The sequence below is a fragment of the Alligator sinensis genome, unplaced genomic scaffold (genome assembly GCF_000455745.1).
Source record: "Alligator sinensis unplaced genomic scaffold, ASM45574v1 scaffold832_2, whole genome shotgun sequence".
Lineage (NCBI taxonomy): Eukaryota > Metazoa > Chordata > Crocodylia > Alligatoridae > Alligator > Alligator sinensis.
In genome coordinates this window covers 660087-685423 of record NW_005842745.1, presented here as the reverse complement: position 1 = coordinate 685423, position 25337 = coordinate 660087, and the positions used below count along the sequence as shown (strand labels likewise).

At 42.9% G+C, this 25337-nt stretch overlaps 1 protein-coding gene across 5 annotated transcripts in view; it reads right to left on the bottom strand.

The window, feature by feature from the left end:
* Positions 1 to 25337, bottom strand: part of RPS6KA2 (ribosomal protein S6 kinase A2) — a 460482-nt gene that overhangs the window by 10287 nt on the left and 424858 nt on the right. For all 5 annotated transcript variants that reach the window (XM_014525104.2, XM_025216519.1, XM_025216520.1 and 2 more), the window contains exons 15-17: positions 9654 to 9743; positions 6202 to 6360; positions 4805 to 4966 (exon numbers count right to left, since the gene is read on the bottom strand). In XM_014525104.2, the coding sequence (XP_014380590.1) occupies positions 4805 to 4966; positions 6202 to 6360; positions 9654 to 9743 (411 nt within the window). The remainder of the gene's footprint in view (positions 1 to 4804; positions 4967 to 6201; positions 6361 to 9653; positions 9744 to 25337) is intronic.

The following is a 25337-nucleotide window of genomic DNA, read 5'->3' as shown; positions in this document are numbered from 1 at the left end:
TATTAGGTGACCCCTCCTCTAGCATTGACCTCCCTTCTTAATCTAGACTTACCCACTGCAAAACAGAACCCCAGAAGGATTTGCTTGTCAAATCACTTCTCAAAATTTAACTGCACTTAATATTGATATTGGAATTTTAATCAAATAAGCCCCTTGGGTTATACTAGGGGCACTTAAATTTGACTAGGGAACTGAATGTGGTTTAAAATATGTATCTAATCCAGCTCTTAGCTCAAGAAACTGCAAGCCACTTGAGAAATGGGGGTACTTCAGATGTTACCATTCAGTGCTGAAAATGACCCAGAAGTTTATCTCAAATCATCAAACCACTAGGCTATTGTATCACTGGGCTAAACATATCATGAACATACTCTCTTCACAGGTATTTTCTGCTTCGACTTGTAATGGAAATTGGGAAATCTACAGGAAAATAAAAATTAAAAATAGCCCTTACATGTTTGTAGACTAGAAAAGGTTCTGTTCAGATTTCCATTGAAATTTGGACAATGAAATTTGCTTGTTTTATATAAAATGTCCTCCTATATTTGGTCATGTAACAAATGGGTTCTTTGGCTTGTTTTTTCCCTGAATGAGCCTGTTTTACTCTTTGCAGAAAGCATTACTCCCACCAGGTGGTGTACTGGTTCTTCCTCTTAGAACTCATTTAACTATGTGCCTTCTGCTACCAAAAATTAAACGCTTTTCATAATAAAGGGAGATTTATGTAAGCAAAATGTGTTATCTCACATTTGTCATCCTCTGCTTGTATTATATGCTCAACTGACTTCCTAACTTCCTATTTAATTTCATAAGTACATTGCAGAAATGGTTGCAGGGTGGCTTAGAGAAAGTACAAGGCAAGTCTGGGCTGGAGGACACATTATATTATAGGGAAACTGTAGTAGCAGCCCTTAGGATTTATTTAAATTTTCATCTGTAAACTACCAGTTCTGAAAAATGTTTTAACTAATCTCTAATGTTCCCAGAATTTCTAGGACATGTTTTCCTCATTGTGAGTTGCTGAGAGTATGATTTCTGCCTTCACTTGGCCTTAATAAAGTGTAATCTGACAATGTGATGGCCTGGCAATATTTCTGATTATGGACAGTGTACCAAAATATTTAGTAATCAGAAGAAACACTTAGACAGTGGAGGCATGTTATTCTTTGAGAAAGTGTCAATATTAAAATCTTATAAGCCCAGTCAATTTTCAGTGGAATGCAACCATAGTACCTTTTTTCATTAAACCTAATATATTTTAAAGAGTTAGTTCCACATTTCAGAATTGAAAATCAACCAAACAATGACTAAATAACAGATTTTCCACTTAGCAGTGGAAGACATTAAAGCAATAATAAAATACCTGTATTGATTTCATTGTTATGCATTGAATATGGCTATAAGCAGTCAGTGTGGCGACATCTTTCGTTATACCAACTAGATAGTTGCAAAAACAATTTCTTTATTTGCAAGCTTTCGGGCTCATGCACCCTTCCCCAGGCAAAGGAGAATGCAAAGATTGTAAAATTTCTCCCAGGTAGAAATGAAACATCATATTGCACAGGAGAGCTGGACGGTGGTGTACGTTATCCCATCTGGGAAAGTTCATTTAATGCAAATTAGGCTTGGATAAAACCTAAAAACATCCTGCTTGCCATCAGACACCTTTGAGTTAAATAGACTGCTCCGCCTTTTATCTGAGCCTAATCTGCATAAAATGAACTTTTCCAACCAGGAGAACTTCTACCACCCTCCAGCTGTCCTGTGCAATATAAAGTTTCATTTCTACCTGGGAGAAATTTTACAGTTTTTACATTCTCCTTCACTGGAGGAAAGGCACATGAGCCTGAAAGCTTGCAAACAAAGAAATTATTTTTGCAACTGTCTAGTTGGTGTAATATAAGATATCACCTCTACCGCACTGACTGCTTTTGCTTTTTAGACCAACATGGCTACAACCTTTACCCTTGAATATGGCTATGGCATATACAGAAGGTCCCTGAACAACCACACTAAGTGGAAGGGAACCCTGTGTAGTTGTTATGAAAATATGGTGGACCTCCTGACACTCTGAAGTTGTTACAAGGAAAGAAACTGCACTGCAGAAACAAAAAGCAGCTGACTGAACGTGTGGTTGATTGGAGTGTGTTGACTGCTCAGTGATCTACAGTAGATCATTATAGGTCACAGAGCAGAAGCTTGTGTCCAACACTGTGAATCTCATCATAAGACAATGAGAAGATGTCAGCTCAATAAATGTCACATTTTGACACTGGATGGCTACAATCCATATTTTTTAAAAGCATCTCAAAAGGACTGCTGATAGGAAAACCAATCCTATTTTTCACTTCACAGTTATAAGCTTAACTAAACTGCTAAGTTTTCTTGTGGTGATTGGAGTATTATGGGGAAATGGGGTTGTGAAATGGGTACCAGCTGAGTGAAAAATGATGTCTGACAGAGGACGAGATGCAATCTTATGATAAGAAACACTTCTGTATTTTGTCATAGGGCAGAAACTAGCAGAGATAGACAAAGCTGTACATTGAGGGTACAAGAATGAGCTCATGAACATGACTTGAAGATGTGATAAAAAATCGTGTGGGAGCTAAACTTGTTGAAACTTCATAAGAAGGGCAGATATGGGTTTGTCCACCAGCATTTCAGGTGGACAAACCCATAGAGAATGGGCAACTTAAATCATTCAAACAGGGAGAGAAACCCAATCCTGTTCCCATGGTTACCAATGAGCATAAGAGAAGTAGAAAGGAAGAATGCTAGTTTAGTTTGGAGCACTAGCCTTGGGACTCAGGGGGTAGTTTCTGCGTTGCTGGGCAAATTGCTTATCTTCCTTTTACCTTAGTTCTCTATGTGTAAAATGGGGATAACAGCTCTTCCTTACCTACAGTGTTGCAAGGACAAATATATTAAACACTGAGAGATACTTAGATGCAATAGTGATGAGGACCGTAAAAGGACCATAACTGAGAAAGAGAGATAACATTCCCATAATGAGCCACACTCTGATACCCTTCCTTACTCTAGACAGCACTGGTTCAACAGGACAACACAAAGGGTCAGGTACTATTCAGTGGGCACATCTACATGTGCTATTCATGCTGTAAAGGCTAACTGCACAGTAAAATACTGTGGGGTAAACCTTCCCTGGGAGCAGGTCTACATGTGCTCCCTGTTGGAAGCAAATCTGCTTTGCCCAGTACAGGGCTGATCCTACCTTCTGACCCCCTGCAGCAGCCGGGGGAGCTCTGGGCTCCCCTGGAGTGCTGGTCTGGGGACTGGTAGGAAGCATGGGGGCTGGTCCCTATCTGCATGGGGCCAGGAGAGCTCTGCCAGCTGCAGTGGCAGCTGTCTCCTTGCCCTGTACACATTAGGAGGGGTCCTGATGTTCAGGGGGCCAAGAGACTGTTGCCACTGCAGAGCTCTCCCAGTCCCCTGTACATGGGGACAAGCAGAGTGCCCACTGGGACTTCCCTGCACAGTTCGGGGCTGGATGGGAGATGCCCTGTAAGTGGGACAGCTCCTGGTCAGCCCATGGGCTGCTCAGATAAATCCTTGCCCAGTTCTCACCATCCCTGGGCTGCTTGGAGAAATCCCCACACAGTTGGGAGCTGGCTGGGAGCTGTCCCAGAAGTGGGACATCTCCTAGCCAGCCCCCAGATGTACAGGGAAGCAGAGAGCTGCCCAGATCCAGTGCTGCTTGACTCCCAGCTCCTGTGGGGAGCCAGGAGATCAGCAGCACTGGGGCAGGGTGGGGCAGAGAGCTATCCCATCCCAGTGTTGCTCCTGATAGGAGCTGGCAGCACCAGGACCTGGGGAGTTCTCTGTCTCCTGTGGCTTTCTAGTGTTGGGGCTGACTGAAAGCAAATTTATTCCTGGTAAGCCTCTACACATGCGCTACTGTGCAGTATGTATTGCATAGTTAGTTTACTACTTGCATTTACAGGTAGTAGCTAACTGTGCAGTAAACTAATTTATTGTGCAGTAAATGGTGTGCACATGTAGATGGTGATGCTCTATTTTGTAGTAGATTAGTCTACTGTGCAGCAAAGCATCTCATGTAGACACACCCAGTGAAAGTGGCCTACAGGAGAAATAAGTCTAGAGATTTCTACCTCAGATGGGAGTCAGATATGCTGCCACGCTAAGGACTTAAGGAGGATGGGCTAAACTATGCTAGAGTGAGCTGAGTTCCTTACAGTCATAACACTTTACATCTGTACTATAACTCCACAGATTATACCTACCTGGACTACTGCTTGAGAAGTTCAAGGGGAGGGATATTTTGCAGAATCTTTCTTTTTTGACACACCTGGAATCCTGACATCCTAACTCCAGTGATGTCAACAGCCAAGCTCCCACTGACTTGACCAGGGCCAGGATTTCATCCTAGAGATGGTCTCTCTCCTGATTCTTGATTAACATTGGCTTTAGCATGGTGATTCTGAATCCTACATTTTGATGTGGTTCACTGAATGGCAACCAGCCTTCTATTCTTTTCGAAGAAATGGTTGAGGAAGGAAGTGGTGCTTCTACTTTGGTACTCACCAAAGTGATAGATAAGTCAGTCCACCCAGGCACTGGCTTCTCTCATTAGGTGTATGGGGATGACAGCAACGACTGACAGGAAGAGGAAGCAGCTGGCAATGGAGCATATTATTTTCATCCCTATTCTAATTTCTGCCTTATTCCTTTAAAAAAGGCAGGGAGCAAAAAGGACCACAAAGACAGAGAAATGCTTTCTGACCTAGTTTCTGCACGCATAGTTTATGAAAAATAATCCTACCTCAGGGGCTACAAAGTTGGCTGTATAGCACGGTGTCATGAGCAGTCCATTCTCTGCTCTCAACTGCTTGGCGAATCCAAAGTCACAGATCCTGATGGAATCTGGGTTTCCTGATTCATCCATGTAAAGAATATTACTGGGCTTCAGATCTCGATGCACAACCTTCACAGAAAACAAATCAATAATAAATATAAAGAAGATGGTTACAGCACTCAAGTTTTTGGTACCATTCTAAATTTCTTAGAGTATAGGACAACAGTGCAAAAAAGTCTCTTATTTGAGGTAGGTAAAGAGTAGTCCTTGAAAGAAATACATTTTTTGTGTGGTTGTTTTTAAATGAATGAGCTGAGGTTATGGGTGCAGAATTGTACTTCCATTAAAATCAGAAATAATAATACTTGTGCTGATATAGCAAGAGGGAGGCAGATGTTCCAGTGGAAGGAGTCTTTTGTGTGGGTTAGCAGAGGCAATTACTGAAGAAATACAATACAGCACTCTAAAAATACAGGAAGCTCTTGGGATCTGAAAGGTTTAATCCTTCCATTAAAAGGGCAGATTGCCAGAGGAGGAAAGTGTAGACTCATTCAAGGGTGAGGATCTTCCTGTGACTTTCTTAACATGAGTGGCTCACAATGAAAAGAAGACATTTTTATTTATCTTCATTTCCCTTCCTAAAATACTGTGCTCTGTTTTGCTAGAAGTGCCTCGATTTCAGGAGACGTGAATAATCTCTATATGTGACAACTCTTTTGGAAAACTGTCATGACAACGAACTAGGCCAGGCCAAAAAAACAATGCTCAAAAGCCCCCGCCAAACTCATTTGGACCCTGGTGATGCAAAAAGAAAAGCTATTTTACTAGATCATCAAAAATGTTGATGAATTTTTCAAATTGCTACATGTAGAGAGTGCAGGTTTCCAAACTAAGCGTCATTATAGGATGTTTACATCTTTTCCCAGTAGATACCTTAATTTGTATGTACACTTGAAAAATAGGCCTTTGCTTTTAGGTCTAAGTGCTGATCTGAATATCCAAAGTGTTTGAATTTTGATATTTTATTATATAGCTCTAATCTACAAGGTGGTTGGATACTACAATGGTAGCTGTGGTATCAATAAATAACACCATCAACATAGGTAGAACTAAAAACTGGAATAATTTAAGATGAAAAATACAAAATAAACAAAAGGCATTTGGTTTGCAGAACATCAGGAGGACCTCAGAGACCCATTCTGCACATTGGACATAATTATAGATATTAAAAAAATAAGAATTTCCAAACTTCTGTCCATTCCAAGAACTGGTCACACATTCTGGTCAGCCCCTATTTTACATTTCTTTTCTAGCAATCAGTTGTTAACAAGGCTGATGTAGAAGACAGAGGCAATAACACTCACACCCTGGGAATGCAGATAGTCCACAGTCTTGGCAATAGTGCAAAGGACAGCACTAGCCTCTCGTTCGGAGAAACACTTCTGTCGAAGAATTCTGTCTAGGAGCTCTCCTCCTCGCATGAGCTCCATCACCAGGTACACATATTTTCCATCATCATAAACCTAGAAGAGCAGAAAACCAATAAGATGCTATAGATCTATTAGACTAGCTAGTAGTGGTCTCTTTGCAGTGACCCTGGCATATTACTGTAAGATGCTGAAAGAAGAAAATAGGTGCTAATATTCAAAAAGTGAATTTTATACTCATTAAACCTAAAATGTATAAGTATTTTTTTAGAACAGGGGTTAATCAAGGCTGCCGACTCATCTCTGAAGCCACTATGTAGCCTACCTACACAGAAGCCCAGTTTTCAAAGTCTGCTCTGAAGTCAACAAAATATTAATAAACCAAGCTGTAGACGCATTACCAACAAATGGAGCTTGAAATCTTAGCTGGCTTTAAACCAAACTTCCTCACAGTAATTTGCTCTTCCAAGTTCTACAGTGTAAAATTTGCCATTTTAAATATCAATATTTTCCTTTGTCTCATAATCAGCTAAATGAACTGCCTTATTCTTGGCCAAAACACACCTTCAATGATATCATATAGCACATACTTTGCTGTGCTGGTAAGTAAATCATTTATGTTAGTTTCAAAATATGCTGACATTTTTACATAATTCTAGCAAAGCATGACTGGAAGGGATCTCAAGAGGTCATTTAGTCCAACCTGCAGTGTAAGGCAGGATCACCCTGTCTAAATCACCCTATCAAATTGTTTGTCTAACCTATGGCTTGTGGGCCAGATCTGCCCCCCGCCCCAAGTGACTGGATCCAGCCTGTGACATGGGGGATTAGCAACAACAGCTTTCCTAATATCCAGTGATTTACTACCCCCCTCCCCCTCCTGCCCCCATGAGAAAGTTTTTCCTATTATGTAACCTAAACTTCCATTGCTAAAATTTGAGGCTATTGATTTTTCTTCTGTCATCTGCCACCACTGAGAACAGTGTAGCTCCATCTTCTATGGGACCGCCCTTCAGGTAGTTGAAGGCTGCTATTAAATCCCTTCTCAGTCTTCTCCTCTCCAGACTAAATAAGTCCAGTTCCCTCAGCCTTTCCTCACAAATCCTGTGCCCGAGCCCCCTCACCATTTTTGTTGCCCTCTGCTGGACTCTCCCCAATTTGGCCACATCCTTTCTGTAGTTGGGGGGGGGGGGGGGGAGGAGGGGGCAAAACTGGACATAGTACTCCAGATGTGGCTTCACCAGTGCCAAATAGAGGGGAATAATCACTTCCTTTGATCTGCTGGCAACACTCCTACTAATGCAGCTCAGTATGCTGCCAGCCTTCTTTGCAACAAGGGCTTCCTCTCTCTCTTCCCACTATGTCTGATATTGGCAGCTACCTCCCTTCCCCCTTTCTCCCTCTGCCCCTCCCCTATTGGAGGGGAATGGTGGCCTGTGGTGCAATTGGATCCCAAGCACATGACCCACTACTCTAAAAGGTGGAGCATCACTGGTCTAACACCTTAAAACTACATGAAGAACCCTTATGCACAGTTACTAGACACAAAGCCCGAAAACATCAGGAGCACCCTAACTTGCCACAGGTAAAGCCAGGGGACAAGGGCATTATCAATGTCCTCCCACTGCAAAGACAGGAAGTAGTTTGTTAAAATACACCTCAATTTTAAATGTGTAATTGAGAAAAAATGTTGCCCAAATTGGAATACAGCAAATTTAATTTCATGATCCTTTGTTAGAATGGGTATTTATATGGATAACAAAAATATCCAGTTCTATAACAGTCGATCCTAAACTTTGCTGGAGGGCTTGTAAAACCTCATGCTTCAGGTCTTAAGACAAATTCCTTCCTATCTATTCAATCTATTAGGGATTCTTATGAGCTCTTTTAGGATCTAGCAATTTCCTGCCCCTTTTCCTAAACATTTGGTACCAGCCACTGCTGGAGACAAAATATTGGACCAAATGAACCATGAAAGAGACCCATTATGTCAATTCCTAGTTCCTTTGTTTATAGGCTACAGATAATGTATGGGTCTTTTTCTGCCTATTTAGCAAGCACAATACATAGGAAGCTTAAAAAGCTCTTTCCAGACTACTGTCCAAATGAATGGTAATGAGTTTTAATGTGCTTATTCATATAAATATACATATACAAACACATTCTCCTTACTATTCAGTTGGATGCTTGGTTGGAAAGTGCCAATCTCCTATACATTGCTGCAGTTTTATTGTGTTCTATATCGGTTCTTAAACCAAGCTCATGACCATAGTGTTTGAACTCACAAAATCATCCTAGCTATCTTGTTTCCAATTCTTGTAACTCCTAGGCAAATACAGATTAGGGCTGTGTCAATATTACTTAAGGATTATCAGCTCTTGGTATAAAGGAAGGAGTGGGGTGCCAGAAACATCATATAATTTGTGAGTTAAAACTTTTGGGAGGCTGCATGATTAGTGTTTCACAGCTTTCTATTTTCCCCTGGCCCACTGGCTTTGCAAATTTGGAACTATGGTACTCCAGGACTTTGCATATTTTTGGAAGGGAGACCATTTTTTGTGAAAGGGCACCTTTTTTGTTTAACTGCTCCACGTGAGACAGCTGGCACAACTAGTCCTCATCTATGTTAGGGAATTTTAGCAAGTACCTTTTCCACCAGTACTGTTATCTCTTGACTCCCTAGTATAGACAAGGTAAGTTCCAACATTTCTTTGCTACACTAACGAACGCCACTCAGGGAAAGGGGTAAAACATCTTCTAGGGGTCTGGGCTGGTGCTGCCATTGACACTGCTGATACTATGGCTAGCACTAATGGAGATTTTTTCCTAGGGTCGCCTCGTGTATACAAAGCCTTAGTGGCCTTGGTAAGGCAAAGTCTCTTCTGCATTTTCTAGTTTTGCAAGTGGAAGTTAAAAAAAAATCTCTTCTCATTATATACAAACCAGGGATATCCCTCAGGTTACATATAACATTACCTCACACAACTAAACGAGTATCAGAATTTGCACATGAATTGCTGTTGAACCTGACATAGCGATTCCAGTTATCTAATCTGTGTTTGACAACTTGTTTTGAAAAAATAGGTGGAGAAATCTTGATCATAAGTGCTGTAACAAAACCAAATTAGTTTTGATTCTCTCTGGCATCATGGTATTTCAGATCTGGTTTTAGGGCAGAGTTAATAAAAAGGTATTTGCTGAATGCATGATCTGATGAATTGCCATCTTTTTATCCAGTTATTAAATTGACATTTTTGGTTACTCAAATAGCTGTAGTTTTCACTGTGGCTGCAAATTAAAATTGAAGAGTTTTCCAGATGCATCATAGCAGGTGAACTTGGTATTATGAGGAGAACTGTTTAATGCCAATGCGTTCTGATATTACTCACGTCTTTCAGAGTAATGATGTTTGGATGCTGCCCATATCTCAGGAGAATCTCGATTTCTTCAGAGGGGTCTCTTTTGCTCTTATCAATTATCTAGAATACAAGAAGCACGGAGCAGTAAGATACAGGCTAACAAAAGTGAACAAAACAGTGCAATATCTACAGTTCAAATGAATTAACTCTGAAAATTCTTCTGTTAACCATCCATCTAGGACAGGCAAACCCAACTTCTATGATCCTGGGTTGGCAAACTACTATAAAAATAGACTGTTTGATAACTAATTTGAATTTTGAAGATGTGCTTTCTCAACCCAGCTATGTTTTTCAGGCCTGCAACTTTGTTTGGGCTTAAATAATTGCAGGTATGTGGGATGTCATCTAGACATCAAACTACTTGAGAAGTTAGATGACAGACTTGTTGTAAGCAAAAATAAATGCCTGCATCCATAATAGTGGCTTATATTTGCATCTCCCTTGATAAATGAGTAGAAATTGCTTGTCAGATAGGTTCAATGACAATGAAAATGTAAAGACACACAATGCATTAAAGAGGTATTACAGACTTAAGAGTGGCTGTTGTTGGGGCTACACTAGCAGAGTGATCCAGAAGGAGATGCATTGCACCTAGCACTATGATTCCACTTTGGCTCCCCTCCTCTGAGGAAGAAATCTGCTTTGTACAGCACATTTTCAGCACATACATTTATCTCTTCCACTGTCCAGGAGTACCGAGCTCAGATAAATTCCAGCCTTTAGATAGCAGGTCAGAGGAAAACATTATACCTGCTGTTTAAATGCCACCTGGGCATGGAAATCCTGCTGTTAGGATGTCATTTATTTCTGATTAGTACTTCTATCAACTGCACTTGGAATGTCAGTCAAAGAAGCTTGGTCATTTGCCCAACTGAAAGCTTCATGTTCCACACTGAATTTTAATGCTTTTCATTCCACAGACATAAATTATAAGGTGAAGTAATGCCATTTCAAGTAACCAGAGGAAAGTGTCCTAATTTTGGAGTCTCTGTTATAACTCTTGTCACTAAAGTTCAAAGACCCATTCTACCAAATGCCTAATTTTCCAGGAAAATGTCTTTTGGCTTGAATTTCTCCTGGCCAGAAGAGATTTATTTTACCCTGAGACATTTTAGGGGCATCACCAGTGAAGCTTTTGAGTACTGGGGCTCTGAAAAAAATAATTGCAGCATTTTCACATCATAACTCAATGACTGTTGACTTTGTTGGCTTCAAATTCATGATGGGTTTAGTGCTCTAAGGGCCCTGACAGATGTTGAATTAAAGGCATGATGTATTCTGATGCATGATCCCAACAATCACACTTCCTGCCATGCCACATGTGCATGGCAGGAGGTGTGAGTGTGGGAACTGAGCATCAGATCCCATCACACCATGTTGCTGGTTCAGGGGGAGCTTGGGATCATGATCCCAAACTTCTGCTGCACTGGCAAATAGCAAACTTGGCTCCATGTGCTCCTCCAGCTGGAAGCCTCAAGCTAATGGGCAGTCCCAGCCTCTGGAGCACTCAGAAGTCTTGAAGGGCTCCAGTGTGCTCCAGAAGCTGGGAGCACTGGCCAGATGTTCAGTTAAAGGTGTGATAGGAAATAGCCATAATGTCATTTACACGTATTTTGTGTAATAACTTTGTGGCTTATTCCTTGTTTTATCACACCATTCATTGACTGAATGTGTGGCCAGGTCACTACTTAAGACTTAATTAACCAGTTAATCATGTCATAAAAAAAAGTCTGTCAGGGGCCTAAGAGAACTAGTACATGCTATGAATTTGACACAGTAACATCCACAATAATAATAAAAATCATGAAATTTCTGCACAGTGATCTGTAACTCTGGCACATAATTGAATAGACTCAGTGATTGGAATAGACATTTAAATATATCTGTAGGACTAAAGGAGTCAGTGGTGATAGCACACACCTGAGTATACATCAGAAATTTAATACTCATGAACTGTAGTACACATTTGAATTTCTTAAGAAGAATACATCCTAATGATCTGATTCTTCTTCTTGTGCCTCTACACCACATTTGACCACTTGACTATCTGGTTCTTTATCAATAGTTATGTAATACATATTTAGAAATCTGAATGTGGGTCAGTGGTTTTTGCAGATATGTGAATGAATGATGAGAAAATGAATAATACTAAAGAAAACAATTCTAGAAAAAAATCTACTATGGTAATTTCTTCTGGAGTGAGTAAAATAGATGACTTATCTGAAATCATACAACACTAGTTGCTAGAGTTGGGAACAGAACTCCTGAATCCTGGACAGTGCACTAGGACATGCTGGAACAATTTTCTCTCTGCAATGCTTCTCTTTCATTTTCACAGGGCACGTTTACATGTGCAATTAATGCAACTGAATAAAATCCAGTGAAATTTGAGTTGGAGTAAACTAATCTGGATGTCACCACCTACATGTGCATTTAAGCTCAATAATTTACTCCACCATTGGATAGTACTTATGTCTGCCGGGACTATTAGATGGTGTAGTAAATTAATCTACATCGGCCTAATTGCCATGCACATGTAGATGGTGATGCTTTACTGGGTAGCAAATTAGTCTATTGTGCAGAAAAGTGCACATGTAGATGCACCCACAGTGTCTTAACACATGACCCATGACTAAAAAAGTGACAAGAAAGGTGTGACTACCACACCTATTGCAGATGCTTCTACAATTCAGACTGATTGCAGTCTTTGGGATTCATATATTATATTTCTTGCATACAATGTGCCCGAAAATAAGAGACACACTTTGTTTTTATAAGGCAGAATGAAGAAAAACAGATTTTTCCTTGTAATAAGTAGTGCAGCTAGGGAGCTGAGCCAGCTCACTGGTTTGTTCCATGTGGATTGTGTGCAGACTTTCCTTTCACTTTTGCTAGTAAGAAGAACAAACTGGTCTTACCATATTTCCTTGTACATAATGCACACTCAAACTTCCAGTGCTGTTTTCTTTTGAAAATATGACCTTAAATGTCACAAAAGGCCCTTCTGGGTCCTGAGAACAACTGCAAACCTTTCCTTATTTAGGTCTCTAAATGGGAACTGAGCTTTAGCCCTATAGTCCCCAGTGACCAGATGGACTAATGAAGTTGTTGCAAGAGTTTAATGTGTCATATTTTCTTGCATATAACATGCCTTTGCATATAACACACTCCCTATTTTTGGAAGGCACCAAGAAGGAAAAATATCTTACCTTGGAGTACAGGTAAGTACTTGATGTCTGAGGTCTCCTGGTTTGGGCAGGGGGAAGTGTGCACTGAGGCTTGAGGACTGGGGCCTGCGCATTGGTACTGGGGCTAGTTCAACCTGGCATGCCAGTGCTGGGATCATGTGATGGGGCCTGATCTGGCACATGGTTGGGTAGGGGGTGCTCCCCATGCGTCTGGAAATTTGGTGGTGGGATAAGGGTACAGAGCAGTGGCAGCATTAACTGCCATGGCTCCCAGAGCTGTGATAATTAATCCAGCCAATGCTCCATCTCCCTGGCCCCATGGCTAAATTTTCCAGTAGGGAGCCTTTTTCTATTTATATAACCCCAATTTTCCCTAGCTGGTTTTGGGGGTTATATAAGACAGAAGACAGTATGTTCATAATGCCTTGCGATTCTGGCAAAAGGGACAACAGGTGTGTAAATGTAAAGTGTTACTTTGGAAAGGAGTGGTTATAATATATGCATTGTATATGGTTATCCCTTGTAATTTAAAGTACAAACATTGCTGTATATTTGGGGTAGGTAAAAAGTTACAAAGAGATGCAGGTTCATGAGGTAAAGCTATGAGAGATGATAACAAAAGAGGAGAGTATCAGAGAGTTGGCAGGCTTCGGGCATATATTAACTGTATGCTTAATGAATAGAACTTTCAAAGGCCCCAGACCCCTTCTCAGCTCTGTAAACCATTTATGTACTAAGTTTCTGCTTAACTGCTCTGTCACTTTAAAACCAGTTGGAGAGAGAAGGATTTGACTGACAGTTCACCCTTTATTTTCCTGCATTCATTCAAATTAAAGGAGCTAGACTGAGAGTGGGAGAGCAAATTACAGGAAGACAGGTTCCCAAAAACAAGCAACTGAAGGCCAAGATTCCTTTGGGAGGTTTTAAACTGGAGAATGATATACAACCCCACCCATATTCACATGTACATGTTGTTCGTTTTAGTGTTACAGAGTACAGAATGAACAGTAAAATAACAATACAAGTATGATATTTGGGATGGGACATAAAATTCCTTGTGTCCCTGTGGGGTCGCCCCCAAGCCAATCCTCTGAATCAGTCAGGGGACAGAGCCTGATGCCTAGCTGAGCACTGGGATTGGGCATGGGAAGCTCTAGATGCCAGCTGAGGTCTTGGAGCTGCCCCCACCAAGTACTGTATGGGCACATCCTCACATGCAGGGGCATATGCCTGCAGCAGCAAAAATAGGAGTGGCACAAATTTGTGCTGCAGTGCATGCCACTGCAGGTGCATTTTGGTGTGGGGAAAATTGACCCACTTCAGGGAAACTGCCTGTTCCCCTCCCTCCTAGCTACCAGCATGCTGGAGGAGATAAGGGACAACTAAAGAAGTGTAGACACTCTGGCCGGCAGCCAAAGCATCTCCTTGGAGGACCAAGATTCTATGTCTTCCAGCACATGCTCCTCTTGTGTGCACTGCACCACTTTTTTAATGCTTTTTTGTTTTGTTTTGTTTTTGCTACTGGGGTTTCTTGGTAGCAAAATTTGCCCCTGACCTCCAGATTTGCACAGCAGGGCACATTTTAACATTCCAGGTATGCAGTTTGTTGTGCCACAAAGAGGTTTGCAGCACCACAAACCACACGTCTGCACGTCTGGATGTGGCTTCTGGGGCTGGATGAATTTGGTAGCCTTGTTCTACATTATATGTAGAACATCTTTGTGGTTGGGTTGACACCTCAAATTGACTGAATGGCACCTCATATTGGCTGAATGTATGGCAAGTTGTAGTTTATGGCACAATTAACATGTTAATCAGGCCATAAACAATGTCTGCCAGAGGCCTAAAATGCCACCCTACTTTACCCTTTGTCTTTCTGTTAACAGAGACCATTCTACACTGATCATTCTGTTTCCCTAAGCCACCTATTTGTCTCTTGACAGTCATTTTTCATCCATCTCCATGATATCCCATGAACACTTCTAGTTCTTTACATACAGAGGTTAACATTTTTCCCCCTGGGAAGTTGTAACTCTCATTTTGAACTGAACTCAAGCAAATATACATGTGCACATGAACACACATGCATGAACACACTAATATTATATTAGGAGACTACTTTTATTTTCTTTTTCCAATGCTAAGGTTTCAAATCATGTGAGAAGGTGCTCCCATTTTGATCTATCTCTCTTTGTGGTGAGGAACACAAGCTCAGAAAGACATACTATTGTATAAACAAACTGAAAGTACATAGTTTCATAGTAGTTTCATAGTAGTTTGGGGTCAGAAGGGACCTGAACAGATCATCTAGTCTGACCCCCTGCCACTGGCAGGGGCACATGCTGGGATCACACCACCCCGACAGGTGTTTGTCCAAATTCTTTTTGAATTTACCCAAGGTAGGAGCGAGGTCCTAGCCACCCTAACAGTGAAATAGTGCCTCCTAATCTCTAACCTGAACCTATTCTCCAGCAGTTTCTGGCCATTGTTCCTTGTCACCCCAGGTGCTGCTGGGGAGAATAGGGCCCTTCCTATTTGCTGCTGATCTCCCCTAATGAGTTTGTAGGCAGCTGCCAAATCCCCCCCCTCAGCCTCCACTTGCTGAGGCTGAACAGGTTCAGGTCCCTCAGCCTCTCCTCATAGGGCCTGCCCTGTTGCCCTCCAACCAAGTGGGTGGCCCTCCTCTGAACCCTACAGCAAGGGCTTTGGTGCTTTTGCAGAGCAGAGCTAAAAATCAGATATAGGGGTTTTTTATTGTGTTGAAGAAAAATAAGGGTGCAAGCCACAGGATCACTATAAATAGATTTTTTATATATGTCAGTCTTCCTGGGTTCACTGAAAGACTCTTCTGTGCTAATCCTAGGTGATGCTTTTCTTGAGTGGGGTGGTTTCAATGCAGATAATATGCAGTGTCTCTTACTGTTTCACTAATAAAATCTTCATGTATTTTACTGTCTAGCAGAAGGCAGGGGTATACTTCCATCTAGGTACATTTACAAAATAAGCCTTATAATATTTTAAAACAAAAGAGGTCCTGTCTAAAGGAAAATACTGAATCTTCCTTGCTTATCATGTCAAGAAGTCATCTCACACTTTGTAAAGTGTTCATAGAATCAGTGGTATGGGGAAAAAAGCATACAAGAGGGTTCCTAACTATTAAAGAAGGCAGACATTCTGTAGAGATCCTTGAAAGAGGCCTTCCTTGGAGCAGGATGGGTCTGAATGTTGAAATCAGATGCAAACAAATGTATTTGAGGTAGCCCTAGTCTGAAAAGATGGGCCAGGAAACCAGGTCCTTGATCTCCCATTCAGATGCTGAGAGATGAATCTGCCAAGATGGCCTGCACAGATATTTTGGATACTTGGGAGGTGCCCTGCAGACAGGTATATCTGATGCTGGATGCACCAGTTCCATAGCCAGGCACCTTCCATGCACAGAAGCACACCACCCTGCCTGGTGTCTACTGTGAGCTGTACATGATACCCTTCAATGGAAAGGAGGAAGGCTTGATAAGGTCTTTGTACCATCATGAATTCCAACATATTGATAGTTTTGCTTCACACTGTAACCAAAGGCCTTGTGCCTGAAGTTCAGCAGCCTGGGCTCCTCAGTATAACAAAGAGGTGTCCATTTTTATGAGTACACAGAGATGTAAGGGGAGAAAAGACATTTCTTTACACACATATGGAGTGGGTCCTTCTAAAAGGGAAGGGAAGCCTGGGCAGCACAGGGAACTGTCAATCTCATATTTAGAGAATATTTTCCTAGGGCATAGATGGTCCACATCTAGGACTATATGCACCTGAAATTAAGTCTGGCATGTGACATCATGGAGATGCAGGAGGCCTTGTGGCTGGGAATCAAGAGACAGGTTTTTACTATCATCACAGGCCAGCCAGATGAGTTATTGCAACACAGGATTTTTTTTGACCCTGGGAGATCCTGGGGGTCCATCATGGATAAAAACCGTCATTCTAACCATGCTACCCCTTTTACCATGCAGTGGTCCACACAGAAGTAAACAGTGACTTTTTAGGCCATCTCAGCTACTACTGAGAGAACCATGGTGAGAACCCTTGCTGCTACTGAAAATCTGAAGAGATGCATCTTGTGCTGGTAATGATCTTGATACATCACAAATTGGAGGTATTTTCTATGTGAAGATATGAAAGTAATGTGAAAACCAGTCCCCACCCTGCAGGGACATCATAATAGCTGCTAAAATGACTTCCTTGTACTTGAGTCTGTGGATGAAGTTGCTCAGCCTCCTTAAGTCCAGGATAACACAGCCTTTCCTCTTCTTGTGCAATCTCTTCTTTCTGAGATGCCAGGGGGAGCTGTTTTGTTACTTCCCCTGGAGTTTACAAGGAGTGTTTCTGCTGCATTATATCTTGTGAGAATTGTATCTTGTGAAAAGGGGTAGAAAGGGGGATTTTGAAGGCCTAGCAAACTAAATTTGATAGCACATGATGGTATCTAGAACTCAATGGTCTGAGGTAATGTGAACCTATGCAGATTGCTGGCAGCTGTCGAAAGAGGAGAAAAGGAAAAGGAACATCAAATGCAATGGTAGGCACCTCATCATGACCATATCTTGAAAGGCTTTGTCCACTGCCCTATCTCTGATGTGAGGCGGACAGTGCAGTGGAGGAATATTTGCACTTATGGAACTCTTGATGTATTCTCAATGGTTGCAGGTGTTAAAAGTTGAGCCTGGCTGGCTAGTTAGGTGACTAGAAGGGGGCAGGCCAGAACTATAAAAACCCTGGGCTTGGCGGCAGTTAGAGGCAGCGGCCAAAGGGGAAGGAGGCTGTGCATTACAGCTCCACGGAGAGGCTTAGCAGCCGGTCTGGCTGCTGTGAGAAGGGAACTCCTGATGACTCTCAGAGAAGTGATAGCAGCACCACAGGGAGAAGCAGCACAGACAGCAGGGAAGCAGAAGCACTAAGAATGTAAGCTAGCATGCTGCCTTCTTTAATTTCTATTTTTTTGTGATTATAACCCATTGACTTACTGTTTATATATATTTGTTGATTGATAGACCGGTGGTTTGTGGTCAAGGCTGTAGGGGAGGAGGAGCCCTCATTAGCGCCTTGGGCACAGTCATAAAAGGCCAAAGGGCCTAGTGCACTAGAGTGTGCAGCCGTACAAGGCCGGTGGCTCAGAGCTGGTTGCAGGACTTTTAAGTTGTATCCCAGTGGGGGGATCTTGGCTAGTAGCCCGAGCTAAAGGAAAGGGCGCTCTTGGGTAGTGGGAGCTTTGGGCCACTGACCAGACTGGAGCTTGCAGCCTGCTGGCTCTGTGCCCAGTGGACAGGCCTCTGGGCTAGAAAGCCTGGGCTCCAAATTGAAGACAAAAGGAGAGCCATGGGCCCCGAGAGGATTAAGGAGCTAGAGCCTCGGAGTCAAACCCCATCTGGTGGGTTTAGACTGGTAAGCCTAGCTAGAAAAAGATGGGGGACAAGGCCCGTGGTGGCTAAGAACCCCAACACAGAACTACAATAGGCAGTCTCCCGCTTGTAAGAACATCTAAATAATATTTACATCAAGATGTGGCAGGGGAATAAAGGAGGGAGTCAAGACGAACGAGAGAAATGAAACATTAAGGGACTTCAGGGGTACCCCTCATAGGCAAAAAAAAAGAAAAAATGCCTCTGGGGAGGGCAACCTGTTACAGTGGTAAACAGACTCCAAGGGAGGATAGGTAGTACCACAATGATTGGATCGGAGATGTGATTGGCTGTGATGCTGGACTCATAGGAGAAACTTTACTAAGGTCCTCCAAGGTTGAACAACACACCACATGGTACTGTTGTGGACAAGGCAGCCTAGGAAGGAGATAAATGCCAGAGATGAGGAGGGCAAGGTGGATTTGGGAAGTCCCCCTGTGCCCTGACTAGATGAAGCATGAATTGTGGATTTTGGCACTGAAGCAGAAGTTGGAACAGCAGAACTGACATACTAAGGTTCTCAATAGTAGCCTAAGGGCCAGAGCTGAAGGCCAGTTCTGGAACATCAGTGCTGGCAGGTCTACAAACTTCAGTCAATCTTGGGCTTCCATGGGTGAGACAATGGCAAGACAGGTTTCCTGAGGAACCCCAAACAAGTAACCTTCCTTGGAAGCCAGTCTCTCTGGAGCTGAGGAGATGAAAGTTTACTGTGAAAAGCCAGTGATGGAGGACTCTTAGTACCCAGCTGAGTTTCGTAATCCTGGACCGGAGATGGATCCCACAACATAAAGTCAGAGCCAAAAGACACATCTGGATGAAAGTTTTTTTTTTCTGTCTGTTGATTTGTAAAGGTTTGAGGGAAATAGGGGATATACTAGAGAGCAAGAGAGAAGGCAGCCAAGAAGCACTAAGGCCCATGACAGAAGCACCAGCAGTGTGGTCTTGAGAAAAGTTGAGAGAAAGCTTTTAGTCCAAGTGCTGGCTAGGAGAGGTTTGGAGCTGGGAACAAAAAAGTTAGGTCTACTCTTTAATTCTTCCTGTGGTTAGAAAAATGAGACGTTGGTATTAATGAACAAGATGACATCAAAGATGCCTGGCTCCGTCATCATTTTTTCTTCCTAACTGTAATAAACCACAGGGCTCAGAACTGAATCAAAATGATGTAGCAGTAGCCAGCTCCTGCACTCGTACTTCCTGAGAGAAATCAGACTAAACATTTCTGGTGGTGGCACTGGGACCTGTGCTCCCTGTATGTTCTACTACTATGAAGTGTGGTAAGATTCTTTCATTGGAAAACTGGCACTTCAGTAGGGATGGTCCAGATTTATAAGACAGAGCTAGAGGTGTGTCATTCAGTATTAACATGGCTAGGGTTCAGATCAAAAACCATAAAAATCTTCCTTTGATTAAAGTTAGAAAACACATGTAGAGAAGGCAGGGAAAAGGGAGTAGCTTTTATATAACCATTGCCAGAGCTGCTGCTTCTTGTGTAATATGCTTTGAAGTATTCTTAAGTAGCCTCCTTGGGATGTTGGAATGGGTTAATCGCAATTAATAGGATAGCTGTATGTTGAAGAGTCATGTAATACTACTTGTGAAAGAGTGCTTTACAAGGTGGAGGGCGAAAAGGAGGAAAGGGGTAGAAAAGAACTCTTTCCATGGGCTTGTGCACTTTATTTGTGCCACATATCTCCAAGTCATTTAATATTCATGTCACCCCTGATGGAATAGTTCTTCTAACTACAGATAGGATAAACAGTGCTTTTGAAGAAAAGCTGTGAAATAGTGAATGCAGATATTTTAAACTGGCTGTTTCACCTGTAATATTAATTCAAACAGAAGTGACATAGAAATTGAAGTCTTCAGTTCTGTATGACTGGAAAATGTACAGGTTTCCATTTCAATAATATTTCTTTCTAAAAATAAGCCTTATTCATGCCAAGCATCTGTTTTAATTTGGTTCTTTTCTGATGTCAAATTATTCAGGCTGGATGAAAATCACTGAAGAAAGGCTAACATTATTTAAAAGGACATGGTATAATTTTACATTTAAGATGTCTCAGAAGAGAACTATTCCAAGTCTCATTGTCTCTGAGGGACAATCTGCTGTGCTATTAGTTTTGATTAGCTTCAGTGATTCACTTACCCCCATGGTTAAGCCTTTCAGAAAAAGCAGTACAATGAATATTCAAATAAATTGGCTTAATTAACAATAAAACATAAAAAGAATATGGAATGGTCACAAGAACAAGCTGTAAGGGGAGAGTAAAGCTCAACAGATATAGAACATGTCCAGTCACTTCCACATATTGCTGATACAGAACAGTAACCTGCAATGATAGCACCATTACTTAATGCTTTCATGGTAACTATTATTTTCCAAACAATGTACCAACATTAGTTAATCCATCCACACAGTTTTCTGTAAGGTAGGGAAGCTTATTTTACAGGATAGTGTTCTACACAGCTCAGTGGAGAGGGCTTTGCAACAGAAGTGATGGACAATACACTTTTGCCTACCAGGTACTAGTGACTGCCAGTGGTCCATGAAGGCCCAGCAGGGCTGGGATTCAATCCACAGAGAAGGGTGACCAGGAAGCCAAAGAGCTCACTGCAACAAAATGACCTTCTCTTTGAAAAAGACCTTTCTCTCTGCCTGGCTGAAACAGCTTCTTGTTTTCAAGTCCTTATGATGGGCCCTTGCACAGTCTAGATCCTTGGACTAAATATACTGTTCCCTTGATCCTGTATTACTTAATTTCTCCCTCCTCAGAGGATAAGCTGAGAAGTGGAGGCAATGACATTTTTCTTCCTAGCATACACGGTCAGAAAAGGACATGTGCCTCTGGCCCTGCATCTGTAGGGCTACTTACTGCATCATACGTATCAACGATAGATCAAACTTATTTTCATCTGAAGTGAGTAGGGTCTTATCACTTCCCTGAGGAGTCCATTCTACTGACTAATTTCTCTGTCAAAATTTTCTCTTAAACTTTTCCTTTCTTTGCTTCGAACCACTGTGTTTCGTCTTTGCTCTCATCAAGGACGGGCTCTTTGCCATTCATAATTTATGTCATTTTGAAGATATGCATACACTTTGATCCTGTCTCCCTGGAATCTTGTCTTGCTTACCTTGCCTGGACTCTCTTGACAGGTTGTCTCAAAATCATTGTATAATTTCTGTTGTTTATTCTTTATACTTTTCTAATTTGTCTATATATCTGAAACTAGAGGGACCAGATTGACATGTATAGTCACCAAAGGACTATTGTCCTGTATAGTCACCAAAGGATCTCCTTTCATTAGTAATGATCTGATATAAATTGATGTGCTACAGGTAGATCTGCTCAGAGAGATTTTGTATACAGGTGTGTAAATAGGTTCGCGCGCGCGCGCGCGTGTGTGTGTGTGTGTGTGTGTGAGAGAGAGAGAGAGATGCTCAGAGTGAAAAAATGATCAACATATTAATTTGTTTTATCATTAAAAAGAAAGCACCTTCTCATAACTGGAGGCAACCAGCTTCATAGATTTAATAGACATTAGGGCTAGAAGGGACCTCAGAAGATCATTGAGTCCAGCCCCCTGCCCCAGGGACAGGAAGTCAGCTGGGGTCAAAGGATCAACACTGACAAGTGCAGGGTAACGAACCTGGGGAGGAAGAACCAGTGGCACACCTACATGCTGGGGAACTCCCTTCTCACCACTGTCAAGACAGAAAAGGCTCTTGGAGTCATCATTGATGCCACAATGAACATGGGCTGACAAAGTGGGGACGCAGTCAGGAAGGCCAACCATACCTTGTTGTGCATCCACAGATGCATCTCAAGCAGGTCCAAGCAGGTGATCCTCCCCCTCTACGTGAGGGGGAGTACTGAGTCCAGTTCTGGGCGCCGCACTTCAGGAGGGATGTGGCCAATATAGAGAGGGTCCAAAGGAGGGCCACCCGCATGATCAGGGGTCAGCAGGACAGGCCCTACGAGGAGAGGCTGAGGGACCTGAACCTGTTCAGCCTCCAAAAGAGAAGGCTGAGAGGGGGCACTCCCCAGAGTTACAAGAAACAATGGACACAAGCTAGTGGAGGGTAGTTTCAGGCTAGACATTAGGAGGCACTATTTCACTGTCAGGGCGGCAAGGACCTGGAACCATCTTCCAAAAGAAGTGGTGCTGGCTCCTACTCTGGCGGTCTTTAAAAAAAGGCTGGACGAACATCTGGCTGGGGTCATTTGACTCCAGTACTCTTTCCTGCCACGGCAGGGGGTCAGACTAGATGATCTGCTCAGGTCCCTTCTGACCCTACCAACTATGAAACTATGAAACTATGATCCCAGCAAGACAAACGTCCAAATGTCTCTTAAAGGAGTCCAGAGTAGGTGCTTGCACTACCTCTGGCGGCAGTCTGTTCCGGGCCTTGGGGGCTTGAACAGTAAAGAAGTTCTTCCTTATGTCCAGCCTGAAATGGTCTCGGAGGAGTTTGTGACCGTTTGATCTTGTCATCCCTTGGGGCACTCTGGTGAACAGACGTTCCCCCAGATCCTGATGCACACCCCTTATATATTTGTGGGCAGCTACCAGGCCCCTGCTGAGCCTGCGCTTTTCCAGGCTGAAGAGTCCCATAGCTCTCAGCCTCTCATCATAAGGCCTGTTTTCCTGCTCTCTGATCATGCATGTGGCTCTCCTCTGGACTCTCTCAAGCCTCTCCACATCCTTTTTAAATGGTGGAGCCCAGAACTGGATGCAGTACTCCAGCTGCAGCCTCACCAAGGCCGAGTACAGTGGGAGGATGACATCCTGGGATTTGCTTGCGAAGCGTCTATGGATGCAAGCCAGAGTTTTGCTCACTTTACCAGCTGCAACATCACATTGGTGGCTCATATTCATCTTGTGGTCAATCATGACCCCCAAGTCCCTTTCAGCCAAGGTGCTAGGAAGTGTAGCACTGCCGAGATTATAAGCATGCTGCAGGTTTTTCTTCCCAAGGTGGAGTACCTTGCATTTTTTGCCATCACGTTTTCGTCCACCCATTTTCTGAGCCTGTCAGGGCTGGCCTGGATCACCATCCTGTCTTCAGGTGTGGATGCTTTACACCAAAGTTTGGTGTCATTGGTGAACTTGACCAGTCCGCTTCTGATGCCAACGTCTACATCATTAATGAAGATGTTAAAGAGTATAGGCCCAAGGACGGAGCCTTGGGGGACCCAACTGGTCACAGCGCACCACGATGATTGACTTCCGTCAACTACCACTCTCTGGGTCCAGCCTCAGAGCCAATTCCCAAGCCAGTGGACTGTGATGTAGCCGAGGCCACAGTTGGCCAGTTTTTCTATGAGACAATCATGAGATACCAGATCGAATGCTTTTTTAAAATCAAGATACATGATGTCAATCTCTTCTCCCTTGTCCAGGTGATATGTCACCTGATTGTAGTAGGAGATGAGATTAGTCAGGCAAGACCTACCCACAACAAACCCATGCTGGCTATCCCTCAGGATGTTGCCATCAGCCGGTTTATCAAGAATCATCTCTTTGATATTTTTTTCCAAGATCTTCCCTGGGATAGAGGTCACGCTGATGGGCCTGTAGTTCCCTGGATCTACTTTCCTCCCTTTCTTGAAGATAGGCACCACATTGGCCTTCTTCCAATCTTTGGGCACTTTGCCTGAGCACCAGGAGTTCTTGAAGATCCGTGCCAGTGGCTGGGCTATAATGCTTGCCAGCTCCTTAAGTACCCTGGGGTGTAAACTGTCAGGACCAGCTGACTTGAAGGTGTCTAGCCTCTCAAGGTGTTCCTTCACATGGTCTACACTGATGAAGGGTACCAATTCTCCCTCGCCCTGGCCGTCCTGTGCCATATTGAGCAGGGCCATCTCTTTGGGCTGATGAAAAACTGACACAAAATACCCATTAAGCAGGTTGGCTTTTTCCTGGGTGTCAGTTGTGAGCTACCCTTGCTTTTCCTCTGGCTCTCCACATATCTAAAAAAGGACTTTTTATTGTCTTTGATATGTGTAGCCAGTTGGAGTTCAGTCACAGCCTTGGCTTTCCTGGTCAGTATTTTAATCTTTATATCTTCTTTGCAAGAAAAAAACCATCAGTGCATATTGAAACAGCTTTTGTTTAAAAAACTGGGGTGAAGATGAATGGCTGGGGTGAAAGTCTTGTGAAGGTCAAGGGTGACAAATAACTTCTGGGGAAATACTGGAAAATATGTAATTTGGCAGGAGCTGATCCAGTAGTAGACTAATCCACACTTGATTAGCCTAATTTCTTGTGAAACCTGTTCCACTTTTATATTAAAAAAATAAATAAATAAATGAGAGGGGGAGATTATTCTTACTTGTGGCCCTTATCTTCATAGTTTCATAGTTGGTAGGGTCGGAAGGGACCTGAGCAGATCATCAAGTCCGACCCCCTGCCATGGCAGGAAAAAGTACTGGGGTCAAACGACCCCAGCAAGGTGTTCATCTAACCTCCTCTTAAAGACCCCCAGGGTAGGAGCCAGCACCACTTTGCTTGGAAGTTGGTTCCAGATCCTAGCCGCCCTGACAGTGAAGTAGCGCCTCCTGATGTCTAGTCTGAATCTATCCTCTGCCAGCTTGTGACCGTTATTTGTAGTCACTCCTGGTAGTGCTCGGGGGAACAGGGACTCCCCCAATGCCTGCTGGCCCCCCCACCGGCTGACTAATTTGTAACAGGCCACTAGATCCCCACCTCAGCCTTCTCTTGTGGAGGCTGAACAGATTCAGGTCCCTTAGCCTCTCCTCCCTCCCTTAGCCTGCCCTGCTGCCCCCTGATCATGCGGGTGGCCCTCCTCTGGACCCTCTCAATGCTGTCCACATCCCTCCTGAAGTGCGGCGCCCAGAACTGGACGCAGTACTCCACCTGTGGCCTGACCAGTGCCGCATAGAGGGGGAGGATCACCTCCTTGGACCTGCTCATAATTAAATGATTATTTAACCTTTCACATCCTTATACTGAGCAGGATGAAGTTAAAAAAAAAAAAAAAAGAGGTTTTCTTT